At 50.6% G+C, this 15,321-nt stretch overlaps 1 protein-coding gene across 1 annotated transcript in view; it reads left to right on the forward strand.

The window, feature by feature from the left end:
• Window positions 1-13,516: 13,516 nt before the first annotated feature.
• Window positions 13,517-15,321, forward strand: part of TNFRSF1B (TNF receptor superfamily member 1B) — a 28,884-nt gene continuing 27,079 nt past the window's right edge. Inside the window, exon 1 of the mRNA XM_040987934.1 lies at window positions 13,517-13,701. Within this exon, the coding sequence (XP_040843868.1) occupies window positions 13,624-13,701 (78 nt within the window). The 5' untranslated portion in view covers window positions 13,517-13,623. The remainder of the gene's footprint in view (window positions 13,702-15,321) is intronic.

Raw genomic sequence — 15,321 nt, forward strand, 5'->3', positions numbered from 1 at the left:
AGGCTGAAAGGAGGAGAAAGAAGGTGGAAAATACTCAGAAGAAACCCGGTGATCAGAGCCAACGCGGTGACAGATGTGTCCACGCAGGAATGTCACATGCTGCTAGCAGCAGTGTACTTGAGTTCAGCTTCCTCAGGAGAATGAGCAACAGGACCCAGCAAAAATGAAAATGCACAAACTCAGCTGCCTGGCCCTTCTACTTTCTAGGTTTATCGCCTAGCGAAACTCTGAACCCCAAGTGTTGGGAGACAGGGGCTAGAATGCACATTGCTGGGTGTGTTGTGGGATGGCTGGGTTCAGGTTCTAGTCTCTAAGGCAAGACACAGACCAAGGTTAGTGGAGGAATAAGATTATGAGATTGTGTGTACAAAGTGAAAGTACACACTTGAGGCTGTACGGGCAATGCTTGTGAGCAAACTGCACCTGCTGTGGTTCAGGGTCATTGCTTAACATGGTCTGCAGACAAAGGAGGGTGGTGTTTGGCAAGCACACTTACAGGGGATGGTATATGAGCAGGATTTGAATACTGCTCAGTCTCTAGGCCTTTTAGGAAAATCCTGGCAGTACATGATAGGGGTTGGAGTGTCTGCATGGTCATTTCTATTTCTTTTTAACTTTTTAAAGCAGAGTTTGAGTTATTGAACACTGTGAGGAAGCAGTGGGCAGGAAGCCAGAGGTTGGCTGTTACCTGGCCTGGTAATTTCATGATGTTGATATTGCCGTTAGCTCTGGGTCGCCGCTGGGTCACAGTCGGCAGTCATGTTGGTTATTTTTGGCCAGTGCTGGTTCTGGGTAGCAGTTTTGTGAATAATGTGGTTTTCTGTAGCACAAAAGGCAGGGCTTGGGTGGGGTGGGCAGACCGTGGGCAGGGCAGATGACAGCTCCTTGGCAGGTGCTGCCTCTCAAAAAGCATCTTCTGTGTCAGGGCATCTTTGCCCCCTCCCAGCCAGGGAATGAAAAGCGTTTGCTTAGCTCAGCTGGCTACAGGTTCCACTGAAGGAGCTAGAAGCTCACAGCCAGCCACTGGTAAAGGCTGGGATCCTTGCGTGGCCTTCATTTTTGTAGAAGATGTATTTGAAATTCTGAGTTGGGGAGAAAGAGAAAGAGAGAGATCTTCTATCTGTTGGTTCATTCGCCAAATGACTACAACAGCTAGGGTTGGGCCAGGCTGAAGCCAGGAGCCAGGAGCTTCTTCCAGGTCTCCCACATAGATAGCAGAGGCCCAAGCAATCAGGCCACCCTCTAATGCTTTTCCCAGGCCATTAGCAGGGAGCTAGATCAAAAGTGGAACAGCTGGGAACATAAACTCTTCCTGTATGAATCTGGCATTGCACTCTGTGGCCTCACCTGCTACACCACAATACCAATCCAAAGACCATTTTTACATGAAAGTATTTGGTTCTGGGAAAGACAAATCTGACAATTAGGATGAGTGTGCATGGGCCGAAAAGGAACAAGAGTAAGAAGAACATTTTCTGCTGCCTCCCACATGGTAGAAGCCAACGGACTTACCTTTCCAAAATCATGAAGCTACTTGACCACAAATCCTTTCTGCATCTTCTTCTACAAGCCTGCTATAGTTGATTTAAGTGATTTTATTAATCACTGTGAAATTCTGACTTGTTTGGTCAGTGAGTAATCTACGGTTGGCAGTTGTCCGTGATCAGTTTAGGGAGTCTAAAGAATGTTTTTTCTCTTTAAACTAAAGGATCTTACAGCTGATCTAGGACCTGGCCAGCAGTCTGGACTAAGTTACTCAAGGGTACAGACAGATTTATCTTTTTTTTTTTTTTTAAAAAAAGATTTAGTTATTTTTATTAGAGAGGCAGGTTTATAGGGAGAAGAGTCAGAAAGACTTTTGTATCTGCTGATTCACTCCCTAAATGGCCACAGTGTCTAGAGCTGAGCTGATTGGAATCTAGGAACAAGGAACCTTCTTCAGGTCTCCCACATGGGTGCAGGGTCTCAAAGCTTTGGGCCATCTTCTGGTTGCTTTTCCAAGCCATAAACAGGGAGCTAAATTGGAAGTGCAACAGTCAGTACACAAACTGGCACCCACTAGGATGCTGGCACTCACCAATTGAACCATTGCACCAGTCCTGCAGACAGAGTTCTAAAGGCAGCTATATATCATATAGAAAGTTTTTGAACTTTTGCTATCTTTTTTTTTTTCATGATGTATTTATTGAACTTTTGCCATTACTATGGAAAAGTTTATCAGGGGGATCCCTGTCCATTCAAGTGTGCACCCTTGAGGCCTCACTTTAAGGCCTCATAGAGGGATTTGGCTAACAGAATCCTGGAATCTAGAACTCAATTCCCAAGAATACCCACTTGTGTTTTTTGTCTGTGATGCTCCTATATAAGAAATGCCCCCCTCTTTTTTTCTTTTTCTTTTCTTTTCTTTTTTTTTTTTTTTTGTGTGTAAGCAAAAGGGCATGATTTGTAGGAGCCAAGACATATCCTAGGTGAGTTATTTCCTGTTTAGTGATTTGGGATTTCTATATCCTTGTACTCAAGTCAATCCCCAAAAGACAAATACCATATGTTCTCTCTAATATAAGGAAACCATCATGCAAACTGGAATGTATAGTGATGGAGTAATAAAGACTACCATATCCAGATGTGAAGACACAATGCAACATGCATCCCTACTTCCTAACAATAAATGGACTCCCAGTGAAAGTGTTGGACATATCTAGACAATGGGATGATGAATTGTCTGTTTGACATTGTCTGTACCAGCAATGTCAGGGCACACTTAAATACCAGACTGATGGAGTTGTAACTCCTTATGAAGGAATGTACTGTTGTGACAATATAGGAAAATTCAGTTGTGGGGTGGAAATTTGGGGGAGGGGAATCCCAGACTATACAGAATTGTACAATAAAATTCAAAATTTAAAATAAAAATTTAAAAAAATAACAAAATAAATAAAAGCTGGGGGAAAAAAGGTGAGGTCTGAAGGGTGTTTTCTTTTGAGTCTCCCCAGAGGGGCTGCAAATGAGGATATCATCTGCATATTGCCAATGCCTGCAGGCTTTAATGTGAGCTTTCTAAGCTTCCAAATGAGTGCATAGCTAAACAAATGAGAGCATCCTTAAAGCCTTGAGGAAGGCGTGTCCCAGGGTACTGTCAAGTCCTGATGAGTCCTATTTGAGGACTATTTGAAAATGGATTAGAAAGGTGAGCAGAAACTGAGAGTCTGGGTATAAGGGCTCAGAGAAACTCTAGGACTGATCCAAGTGGTGTCTCCAGGGATTGTGCTAGGACAACAGAGATGTGGCACCATAGGGTGAAGTAGGATGACAGTATCACTCATGGCCCCAAAGTCCTGAGCCACTTAACAATCCCCATCTGACTTTACAATGAGCAGAATAGAGGTGTTTCAAGGGCACTGGCATGGAACCAGGACTCTCAGAGTGGGAGATTCAGAAGTTGGAGTCCCCACTTGGGTTCTGATTTTTAAGGGTCTTGGTTTCAATGAGGACTAAGCCTTGCCTTGTCCTTTAGGAAGACTGTAAGGGGGACAGCAGGAGCAACCCTTCTGGGTGTCCCCTGATCAGAGCCTGATGAGCTACTGAATTTGAAATGTCTCCAGTTTTGGATTTTTCTCAATAATCATTAGTATTATAACAAAATGTCTAAATTTAGGGGGTGAGTAATCTGACAGACATGTTCAGGTATATAGCAGATTCCTGTTGAATAAAGGAGTTAGATGCTCTAGTTTCACAAAAAATGGGTAAGAAATGAAGACACCTCCTACCCAACAAGCCAGGGGCAAAGTGAATTATTGGGACTGAGACTTGCATCAGCTCCTGTGATGACACTGCTCAGAATGGGGATGCCACAGGGGCGTTCAGAACAGAGTGAAGACTCCTCATCAATCAGAAGAGTAGTGTCCTTATGTGTGACATCCAGGGTCACTCAGGGCTCCCACAGTGTGATGTGGGAGCCGCCTGACTTTCCTAGGCCCCTCCAGGTTTTGGGCCCGAGGGAGATAAGAGTCCTTCCCTCCGTTCTGTGCTGAGGGCAGTCCTGTTTCCAGGGCTCTCTCGCTGATGTTGAAGATGAGGGCCAAGTGGGCCTTCCAGGAGGTTTTCTTGCACCAGAATCCTGGCTTTCCACACACAAGCCATGCTCTCTTGGGCTTTTATATGCCCTTAGGTGGCCTTGGGGCTGCAGGGTGCTGCTTACAATGGTTGTGTTTGGATGGGCCTGTTGTCTGGACAGCTGCTTCCATGTTGAAACCCCTTTTCTCCTCAGTTTTGTTTTTATTGTTAGTCTATATCTAGGGCCAGATCATGGGGGCATGAGGGTACCAAGCTCTGTTTCTGGAGTTTCCCTAGAATATTTGTGGCTAATTAAAGAAATGGGTACTAAGACCTGCTCTTCAGGTTCATGTTAGTATCTTTACCAGTTGTCCCTGGTTGTATTACTTGTCTAATTTGTCATAATTTGTGAGTTTTACAGTATATTTTTTCTTTTAAAAACTATTTGAAATGCAGTCTCTCTCTGTCTCTCTGTCTCTCTCTCACACACATACACACATTCTCTGTGTATGTGTGTATGAGAGAGAGGGAGAAAGAGAGGGAGAGAAAGAAGGAGAGAGAGATCTTCCACTTACTGGCTTACTGTCTGAATGGCCACATAATGACTAGGGTTGGGCCCAGCTAAAACCAGAAATCTGGAACTCCACCTGAGTTTCTCAGGCTGGTGGCAGGGACCAAGCAGTTGGACCACCGTCTACTGCTTTCCCAGGACATTAGTAGAGAGCTGGATTCAAAGTGGAGCAGCTGGGACATGGTCTGGAGCCCATGAGGAATGCCAGTGGTGTTGGTGGCAGCTTAACCATCTCCAACCACAATGCTGGCCCTGATATATTTTTCCTTTGCAGCCATTAGACAGGTTGCTATATGATCTCAGCATTTTGAATTTTCATGACCCTGTAAGCAAACTCAGGCCCCAAGTATGGGACTTCCGTGGCTCTTACACTTTCCTGATCAGGCTACTGAGCTGCCAAAGAGTCAACATGGGCTCGAGCTTCAGCCCAGATCTAATGATTTCCTTCAGGGATACAACAAGTGTACAGGACAATGTGAGGGCCATCCCAGGCCCAGTTAAGGTCAGAGTAAGGGCCTGAAATTTCTTAGTACATTTAGTGGGATCTTCTAGAAGTTTCTCAGCTTTGGTTTATGTTGACTTCACTCAGTCCTGGGAAAGTGGGCACATCCATGGAATCTCTGCTAGCCACCTCAGAGAACAATACTTACTTGTATCATGATGGCAGTAGGTCCCATTGCAAGTGATTCTGTCTGGGCTGTCCTCCAGTGGGATGGGGGAAATACCACTGTAGGATAGAAGTGGGCTAGTGGGAGATGAAAGAATCAAGTTTTAGGGTTGGGTGAGGACTCATTACCTCTGGGTGGTTCTGGCAATAATTCAAGATGAGCCTGAGGTGGTAGAGCTGCTGTTGTGGTGCAGTAGGTTAAAGGACCACTTGCAATGCCAGCTTCTCATATTTCAGCCTGAGCATTGCATTTCCTATTCCTCTTTCTTCTTCTTTAAGATTTATTTATGGATTTTGAAGGCAAAGTTACAGAGAAAGAGGGAAAGAGAGAGAGAGAGAGAAAGCCTTTCCATTTGCTGATTCACTCCCCAAATGGCTGTCAATGGCTGGGCTGGATCAGGCCGAAGCCAGAATCCAGGAACTCCATCCAGTTCTCTCACATAGGTGGCAGGGATCTACGTACATTTTCTGCTGCTTTTCTGGGTGTTTTAACAGAGGACTGGATTGAAAGTGGAATAGCTGGGGCTTGAACTGTTGCCCAGGTGGGATGACCACTCATAGGAGTAACTCAACTTACTACACCGCAACTCTAGCCCTGTTATTTCACCCAGTTCCCTGCTAATGCACCCTGGAAAGCAGCAGAAGATGCCCGGGTGTTTAGTCCCCTGCACCTACATGAAAGACCAGCATGGAGTTCCTGGTTCCTGGCTTCAGCCTGATCCGGATCTGGCTGCTGCAATCATTTGGAAACTGAGCCAGTGGGTAGACGATCTCTATCTGTCACTATAAATATATCTTTTTAAAAAAGATAGAAAAGGATCATATTAAAGTTAAGGCCCGGCACGGTGGCGCAAGTGGTTAAAGGTCCTCACCTTGCACGCCCGGGATCCCATATGGGCGCCGGTTCTAATCCCGGCAGCCCCGCTTCCCATCCAGCTCCCTGCCTGTGGCCTGGGAAAGCAGTCGAGGACGGCCCAAAGCTTTGGGAACCTGCACCCGTGTGGGAGACCCGGAAGAGGCTCCTGGCTTCGGATTGGCATAGCACCAGCAGTTGCGCTCACCTGGGGAGTGAATCATCGGACGGAAGATCTTCCTCTCTGTCTCTCCTCTCTGTATATCCGCCTTTCCAATAAAAAAATAATAAAAATAAATCTTTAAAGTTAAGGATCCCATTTGGTGAGCAGCTTTCCTTGTTCTGTAGCTTCTATTGTGACCACACAGTGTGGCAACATAACATAACGCAACAAGGCTTCCCTAGTTTGAAACAGTATCTGTGCGAGATCCTCCCAGGATGTGCAAAGACGAAAACGCACTGTGACTCAAGCCCCTGGCATCGCACTTGCATAGAACCTACATAAATCCTCCTGTGTACTTTGAATTAGCACTAGACGACTTGTCATACTGACTACAGTAGAAACTCTGTGTAAATGGTGAGACTGTTTATGGAATGAGGGCAAAAAACCGAATTCTGTACAGATATCGCTTTTCAGTCACACCACGGGTTGTTGTGTTGTGGATGAGCACATGCAGGGCCGACTGTGTAACTCTCCACTCTTCATTCCCATGTGAAGGCAGAAAATGCATGAGCGAAGCACAGAGATCTCAGAGTAACAGCTTCTTTCGGGGAGAAAGTGAGAGCTGGGACGTGGAGGCAGAGACCTCTACTTTATTTCATATAAAATAGATGGGTGTTCAAAAGCAATCGCAATCAAGACCAAGATAAACAAATGGGATGACATCAAACTAAGAAGCTTCTGTACAGCAAGGGAAACAATCAACAAAGTAAAAAAACAACTCACAGAATGGGAGAAGGTCTTTGCACACTACACAGGCAACAGAGGGCTCATCTCCAGAATATACAAAGATCTCCAGAACAACCAAAACACCAAAACAAACAAACCACTCAAGAAATGGGCACGGGAAATGGGCAGACAATTCACAAAGGAACAAACCCAAATGGCAAACAAACATATGAAAAAATGCTCAAGTTCCCTGGCAATAAGGGAAATCCAAATTAAGACAACAATGAGGTACCACCTAACGCCAGTAAGAATGGCTCACATACAAAAAACCCACCAACAACACTTGCTGGCGAGGATGCAGGGAAAAGGGAATCCTACTCCACTGCTGGTAGGACTGCAGGTTGGTACAGCCTCTATGGAAATCAGTATGGAGAACACTCAAACAACTGAAAATCTGCATACCATATGATCCAGCAATAGCACTCCTAGGAACATACCCAAAACACCTGTTACACGAGAAACCAACATGCACCCCTATGTTCGTAGCAGCACAATCAATAATCTCAAAAGCTTGGAAGCAACCGAAATGCCCATCAACAGAAGACTGGATAAGAAAGCTGTGGTTCATTTACTTCATGGAATACAAATCAGCTATAAAATAGATGGGTGTTTACTAAGGGCGTGCTGAGGGGTTAAAATTCAATGGACATGTGTGCTGCCTTCTAGGTGCCCGGGACTCAGCAGGGAGCAATGCTGGCAGAGCTCCTACTGGCCTCTGAGAGGACAGAGTCGTGCCTGTTATGAACAAAAATGAGATAACTGCTATGGAAGGGATCGAGGCACCTCTGTGAGGACTGACACTTGAGCTGGAGTTGAAGGTAAGTGAGATGTGAGTCAAGCAGGTGTCTGGGGGAAGGGCGATCTGGGCAAGTGCAAAGGTCCTAGGGAGGAGAGGAGGGATGGAGGCTTCCTGTGTTCCTGAAAGGCAAGAGTGGGCACGTGATATGCTTTGAGGTCAGAGGGCAGTGAAGACAGCCCTGGGTGCAGTGCTGGTCAACTCCAAGTGGTAGAAATACGAGGGTTCCTTTATAGTATACTTTAGATGTTTTCATAATTTCAGAAAAAAAAAAGTAATGGAACATTCTAGCAAAGATAACATAGGTTTTAAAGATAGATTCACCCAACTCAATGGCTCATTTGGATAAATCCTCCTCTTGCAAGCACCAGGATCCCATATTGGTACCGGTTTGTTCCCATCCAGTTCCCTGCTTGTGGCTGAGGAAGGCAGTGGAGGACAGCTCAAAGCCTTGGGACTCTGCAGTCACACGGAAGACCCAGAAGAAGATCTTGGCTCTTAGCTTTGGATTGGCTCTGCTCCAGCCATTGTGGCCACTTAGTGAGTGATCCAAAGGACAGAAGATCTTCCTCTCTCTCTACGTAGATCTGCCAAAAAGCAAAACAAGACAAAAAAAAGACAGCCGAAAATGCAGCAGCATGGTTTGCAAGGATGAAGGAAATCACCCACTAAGTAAAAGTCCTGGCTTGGGACAAGGATTAGCTGGGAAGCCTGCACCTGGACAGTCATTCCTGCAAGACCAGGGCCACTACCCTCATACTCTTACAAGCAAAGGCTAGGGACCAAGTCCAGCCCTGTTCCACCCAATGGAAGTCACAGAATCTATGAATATCAGAACTTGGTCCTGATGCAGAGAGAGCGAAGGCCAGTGGCTGCCGCTCCTCTTGCTACTCCACCATGTCCCTTTTCTTACACAGCCTACGTCCAGCCTCTGAATCCTTCCCAACACAGAGGCCCAGGCAGCTACTAAAACCAGTCTGCCTTTTCCTTCTAATCCAACCTGCCGTGATATGGATATGGATACTCAAGCCAGGAGAAGGTCTGGCACAAGGTCACACAGGGAGAGGGACTGGAATGGGGATTCCCTTGAGTCTCTGCTGGCTGCCTGCCTTGCTCTTCTGCAGGGGAACTGGGGCTGAGCTGTGCTTGGGTGCTGGCAAGAGGCAAGGAAGAGAAGGAGGTTTTGCTGGAGCAAGGGAAGAAGACAGCTTGGAGGAGGCCTTGCTGGTTTCCTTCTCCACATTTCCTGGGGGTCCTCCTGGAAGACCGGGCTGGCCACTGCATGCCTGGGTCCTGGAGATAGACGGAATGGGAGGAGCTGTGGAGTGCTTTGCAGAACCTCCTGCCCAGCCTGCAGTGTGACTGCGGTGGGCTCAATTCAAGCTGGGGGCCTCTTGGAAGGCAGGAGGGCAAATTGGAGGAGCAGATGGAGAGGCAGTTGCAAAGTTGTGGCTTACACCAAGCGTGGCTTCCTGTTCCTGATTTTAGGACATGAGACATCAAAGCATTTGGGGTTCTGAGATAAGCAATACAAGTTGCTTGCTATGGCTATGGGCCAGGCTGGGTGGGAGATTTCTTCTGCTACCCAAGCCACTCCTGAAACATGGGAACCCCGGGATCCTCAGATCCTGGACCAGATGCACCTGGGAGGCCTGAGCTACACTGTACGCAGCTCCTCCCAGCTCAGCCACAACTCAGCCCTCCAAACTGTCCTGGGTCACAGCTCCTGTCCCACCCAAGCCCTGTAGCTTTCTCAAGAAGTTCTCAGTCACCGGAGGCTCATTCAAAGGTCAGGTCAGGCCCTCCATCAATGTGGGCAAGGGGCTCAGAAATCTACCTGTGCAGTGAGCCTTCCAGATGATGCTGAGGCTGGCAGACGCTGCAGTCGTGGTTCTGGAAGGTCCCCTGCCATTGAAGATCCTATATCTTGCAGTGTGAGTAGCAGTCTGGCTGAGCTGGTTTTCTTGGCTGTTGGCTGAAAGATGAATGGATGTGTGGAAGGAAGGCAGTGTCCAGTCTCAAGTACCTACCTAGTCCAGCCCCATCACTCCCAAGTCTTGGCTACCCCCAGCCTGGGCTTCCAAGTTCTGCATCTTACGTCCCCAGTCCCACTTGCTCTGTGAATGGGTGATGGGCAGATATCCAGCAGAGACAGGACTATGGTCCACAGGACTATGGCCCACAGGTCTGTAACCCAGCACTACCTGCCTTGACCTGGAACTCTGTCTTTAAGAGAGGTCGGGGTCATGTAACTAGTAATAGCAAGCAGAGAGAGTAACAGTCTATGGGAGGCCCATGCTAGCCTGCCCTGTCAAAGACAGCTTCACAGTGGACAGAGTGAGGCTGGGACTGGAAGAACAGACATGTGGTCAAGCAAGCAAGGGAGGACCCCAGGCAGAGGATGCTGTGTGGACACAGATTTGGGCAGGTGGAGCTCAGTAACCCCAAGTGAGGACAGGAAAGGGGTCATGTGGCCTAGGCTGTGGCAGACGGTAAAGGAAAGACCTCTGTGGTGATTGAGTTTCCCCGGATACCCCATTGGGAGGTATAGGTACAGCAGGGTGGGTGTCAAGCTCAATCCCCATCCTTAGATGAAAGTTAGCTCCAAACTACCTGTTCAGGCCATGCTGAGAGACAAAAGAGTTCAGTCAGAATTTGCCACCACATGTGCCCAGCCTACACAGGCCATGTGCTGGAGAAGGCGTGAGGAAGGGTCCTGGGAAGCAGAGGCCGCTATGTTCCCTTCTCAGGAGGAGGATGGGGCAAGGGTCCAACTGGGGTGCTCTGTGGCTCAAGAGTTTAGGGGCTGTCACACAGAAGGGAGTCCTCAGCACCCCTGAATAGGCACACATAGGAGTATTCAGGGAAGGACATCTTTGGAGGGAGACAGCAAAGGGGAAAAAACTGGGCACCCCTGGGGGGAGCCAGCTGAGAGCTCTCTCCACCAAAAGCAGCTTCCTGGGCTCGGCACGGTAGCCTAGTGGCTAACGTCCTCGCCTTGCACATGCTGGGATCCCATATGGGTGCTGGTTCCAGTCTGAGCTGCTCCACTTCCCATCCAGCTCCCTACCTATGGTCTGAGACCCAGAAGAAGCTAGCTCAGCTCCGGCTGCTGCAGCCACTTAGTGAGTGAACTAGGGGTCAGAAGATCTTCCCATAGCTCCTTCTCTCTGTAAATCTCACTTTCTAATCAATCAAAATAATTAAACCTTTCAAAAGGAGAGGTGCTTCCTGTTGGGGAGGTGGCCTCAGAAGGAGCAGTTGGAAGACCACCGTTTATACGGGAGCTCTTCGGGGGGAGGGTGGCTAGGGAGCTATGGGTGCAAAGAACATCCCCGGCCCCCAACCATCATGTGCTTCTAGAAAGAGTAGACCTGAGCCAAGACTCCCAAAAGGTCCCCTGCCACTGGACACTGGGGCCTTTTCCCGGAGCCCTCACCCTGGGCCTGACCCCAGAGGGCTCCAGGACTACTTGAGAAATTTGATAAAGATGCCTTGCACCAACATGGAGGCGCGCTCACCAGATGCACCCTTTGACCACCAGAACCACAAGTCAAGACCCACCTCTTCTCTAGAACCTTCTAGCACACCCATATGGGATCCCGGTGGTGTTGTGTTGTTGGTAATAGCAAACAGCCTGTTCTGGACTATAGCAGCATGGCCACGCCTTGGGGAAGGATGGTGCCATTCACCTCCCGGGTTGCGGAGGTGGGGGGAAGCTGGCAGGGGGACAGGTGGGAGGGCAGGAGGTGGCAGGCTCCACGGGCTCGGAGGCATGGCAGGAGACTTCTAGAGAACACCTGCCCCTGATGTCCATCAGGTGACATCTCACTGCTGACCTGCCTCCAGCTGCTGCAGGCGGGGACCTGTACAGGCCAGCTCCCGCTCACTCTCACTCTGACCTTCTGCAGAGCCTAGGCTGGGGGTTGGGCTAGCCACACCCTCCGCATGCTGGAGTCCCAGAAACTTGTGGGCACCAGGTAATTTCCCAGGCTCCTGACCAGGAGGGGGGACTTTCCATTCCCCAAGATAACTTCCCTGCTTCTCACTCAGCACCTAGAAACACCATCCTTGCTGTCCACACCCTGGGGGCTGAAGGCCAGGACCCGGGTCCACTGCCCCCCTGCAGACAACCTGCCTGCCCTGCCCACACCACCCCTCAGAGATGTCCTCCTCCAGGTTGCAGGGCCAGGAGACATCTGATGGCCCTCGAAGTGGGATGGGGAGCACAGGGCAGCTGTAGCAGGTGCTCAGGCCGTAGCCCCCAGGTGAGCCAGTCCTTGGGCTGAAGTCGGAGTCACCCCTCCCAGGCTTCTGGCATAGCGTTCTCTCTCCCAGCTTCAACAGCACAGGGTCAGGCTCACTCTGAGAAGGAGTTGAGGAATGTTTAAGAACAAATGGATAAACAGGATAATAAACAGTAATAACGACTCATTCTAATTTAATACGTATGAACTAATGATTAAGTAATTCCCAACTTCTCCCAAAAGCTCATGAAAATGCATATTATCAGGATCACAACATTTTTTTTGCACACACACACACACAAAGATGTATTTGAAAGGCAGAGTAAATTACAAAGAGAGAATCTTGCGTTTGTTGGTTTATTCCCCAATCGGCAGCAAGGGCTAGGTTGGGGCTCCATGGTGAAAATCAAGAATCTGAACACCACGGAGTCTCCCCAACAGGTAAGGGGCCCAAGCACTTCAACCATCTTCTGCTGCCTTCCAGGTACATTAGCAGGAAAATGGATTGGAAGTGGAGCAGCTGGGAATAGAACCTGTTTATATGGGATGCTGGCATGTCAGGAAGCAGCTTAACTCGCTGTGCCATAACGCTGGTCCCCCAGTTTCTCAATTCCATTTTTCCACCAACTGTTGGAAATGCCTTATATGATGTATATTCCACACTTTCTAAAAAAAAAAAATCTATTTATTTTTATTGGAAAGGCAGATTTGCAGAGGACAGAAAGACAGAATGATCTTTTGTCCACTGGTTCACACCCCAAGTGGTCACAACGGCCAGAGCTGAACTGATCCAAAGCCAGGAGCCAGGAACCTTCTCTAGGTCTCCCACATGGGCGCGGGGTACCAAGGCTTTGGGCCGTCCTCCACAGCTCGCTCAGGCAACAAGCAGGGAGAGGGATGGGAAGTGGGGCAGCGGGGATTAGAACCAATGTCCATATGGGATCCTGGCACGTGCAAGGCGAGGATTTAGCCACTAGGCTGTTGCGTCCGCCCCTATTCTATACTTTTTTAATTTTCAGAATAACTCCAAGAGGCCAGGGCAGAGATCCAGACCCAGGCGGTCAGACTTTAGAGCCCAGAGTGCGGTCAGCTTTGGGGGGGCGATCATCCTGGTCCACAGGGTTTGGGAGGCAGGTGGTGGGAGGCAGGTGGTGCGTGTCCTCCTGTCCGAGGCGTGGCTCCTCCGCTTCATTCCATCGCTCTCACCGGCGGCGCGCCGCCAGGGCCGGCTCAGGTGCTGGCCAGGTTGACCGGAGAGCCGGGAAGGGGCGTGTCCAGAGGTCCGCAAGCCCGGTCCCTCCCACCCGGCCCCGCCCAGCCACCTCGGCCCCGCCCCGCCGCCCGAGCCCGGCTTACAGCCCGCGCCCGCTTTCTGTTTCAGTCGGAGGCTGCGTCGGGGCGCGTCGAACCAGGGTGGGGGAAGGCGCCAGCGCGCCGGGGCAGGCACCGCCGGACTCCGCGGAGCTTGGCCACCGCCTCCTGCACCCATGGCACCCGTCGCCCTGTGGGCCGCTCTGGCCGTCGGACTGCAGCTCTGGGCCGCCGGGCACGGCATGCCCACCCAGGTGGGACATCTCAGCGAGTGCGCAGCTCCTCGTCCCCCCGAGATGCGCAGCGCGCGCCCCTAGGAACCCACGGGGGAGACACTTGGCCTTGTCCTCACGCGCAGGGAGGAACTCGGGCCCTGCCGCCCCGCGGGTCCTGGACGCACCCGGGTTCCCCAGAGAGCGTGGGCGAGGGCTTGCGTGGTGAGGAAGGTGGAATGACTGACGCGGGACCCCTCTTCCTGCGGCCGCCGCGACCGTCCCTCCCTCGGGGACGGGGCTGGGCCACTCCGGGTATCCTCTCCTGTCCTGCTGGGTTGTCCTCTTTTCCTAGAAACGTGCTTGAGAGAGCCGGGAAGTTGTTGAGTAAGCGCCTGATGAAGGCGCCGTTGGGTCGCCTCCTCCTTGCCCCTGCCTAGGATCTGTCCTGGATGAGATCTGTGCGTGTAGGGCAGGGAGGGAGGCCGCGTGGTGCAGCCCCCCCGGAGAGCTGAGAGAGCCGGGGCTCAGGGAGCAACCCCTCGGTGAGTGCTGGGGGCCCCAGCGTGGCCACCACCTCCGATCAAGGCTAGCTGTGCAGAGGCCTTGGGTCCTTCGCTTTTTTTGCTTTTTTCGTTGTTGCTTTTTGATGGTCACCGTGGTTTCTTGACTCAGGCTCACCCCATTCGATAGAGAAGGACCAGTGAGGCACAGAGAAACCTGAGTGTCCTGGCAGGATGTAGGGCTAAATCTTCCTCCAGTTGGAGGTTGCCGTCCAAGGCCACAAGCCAGGGGAGCTGGGCCCCAGGGGACTCTCTCTCCCCCCAGCCCTGTAGAGCCTGTGTGGGTACATCCAGGAACCCTGGCCACAGTCCTGGGTGTCTGAGGGGTTTCCCTTCTGCCTTCCTTCCTCTGGTGGCCAGCGCCAGCCAGCTCCGGGTCCCCTCTGCCAGGACTGGGTGCTGTAGCCTCGCGGCTGGGCTGCTATCCACAGAGACCCTCACACACACTTCCTGCTGCTGGGGAGGTCTGCTTCCTGTGGCTGAAGTTGAAGCCACCCCAGGTATCCTGGGCTAGAAGGAGGTGTGGGTGCTTCCTCCCTCCTCCCCATGGTCATGGTGCCCCTGTGGACCCTATCAGTGCCCACACTGTGCCCCCCTCATGGTGCACTCCTTACTCCGTCCTTCTGCTGGGAACTCCTCCTTCTCCTGGCTGGCTTTGCCCTTCCCTGGAACCCTGGCTGGGCAAGTGTGAAGCCCTGCTTCTCCACCTGCTTCTGTCCTATCCCATCAAAGGGGAAAGAGCCTTGGGGGCCCGCACTATGGGCTCCTCCACTATAGCTCCACTTAGTGCCAGGCCTTGCTGCTGAACATCCCTGTCCCTTACAGGCGGTCCTAAAAGCTGGGTGATGCTGTTCCCACTTAGAGATGTGGAGGCTGAGGTTTGAGAAGTTATGGTGCTTCAAGGATCCTGGAGCTGGGGGCCCAGAGCAGGCATTTGAATTCAAGTTGGTCTATTTTGCAGTTCTTTTCACCACCCCCCTTCTGTGTCCCCGCTACGTTCTTAACCAGCAGGTGCACAGTCACCTTGGTGCCACTTGATTGAGCTGCAAGAAGAAAAGTGAATGGGTGGCAGGGGCAGCAGACCCACCTTGCTACCTGG

The sequence above is a fragment of the Ochotona curzoniae genome, unplaced genomic scaffold, assembly GCF_017591425.1.
Source record: "Ochotona curzoniae isolate NIBS_2020 unplaced genomic scaffold, NIBS_Ocur_1.0 contig_4792, whole genome shotgun sequence".
Lineage (NCBI taxonomy): Eukaryota > Metazoa > Chordata > Mammalia > Lagomorpha > Ochotonidae > Ochotona > Ochotona curzoniae.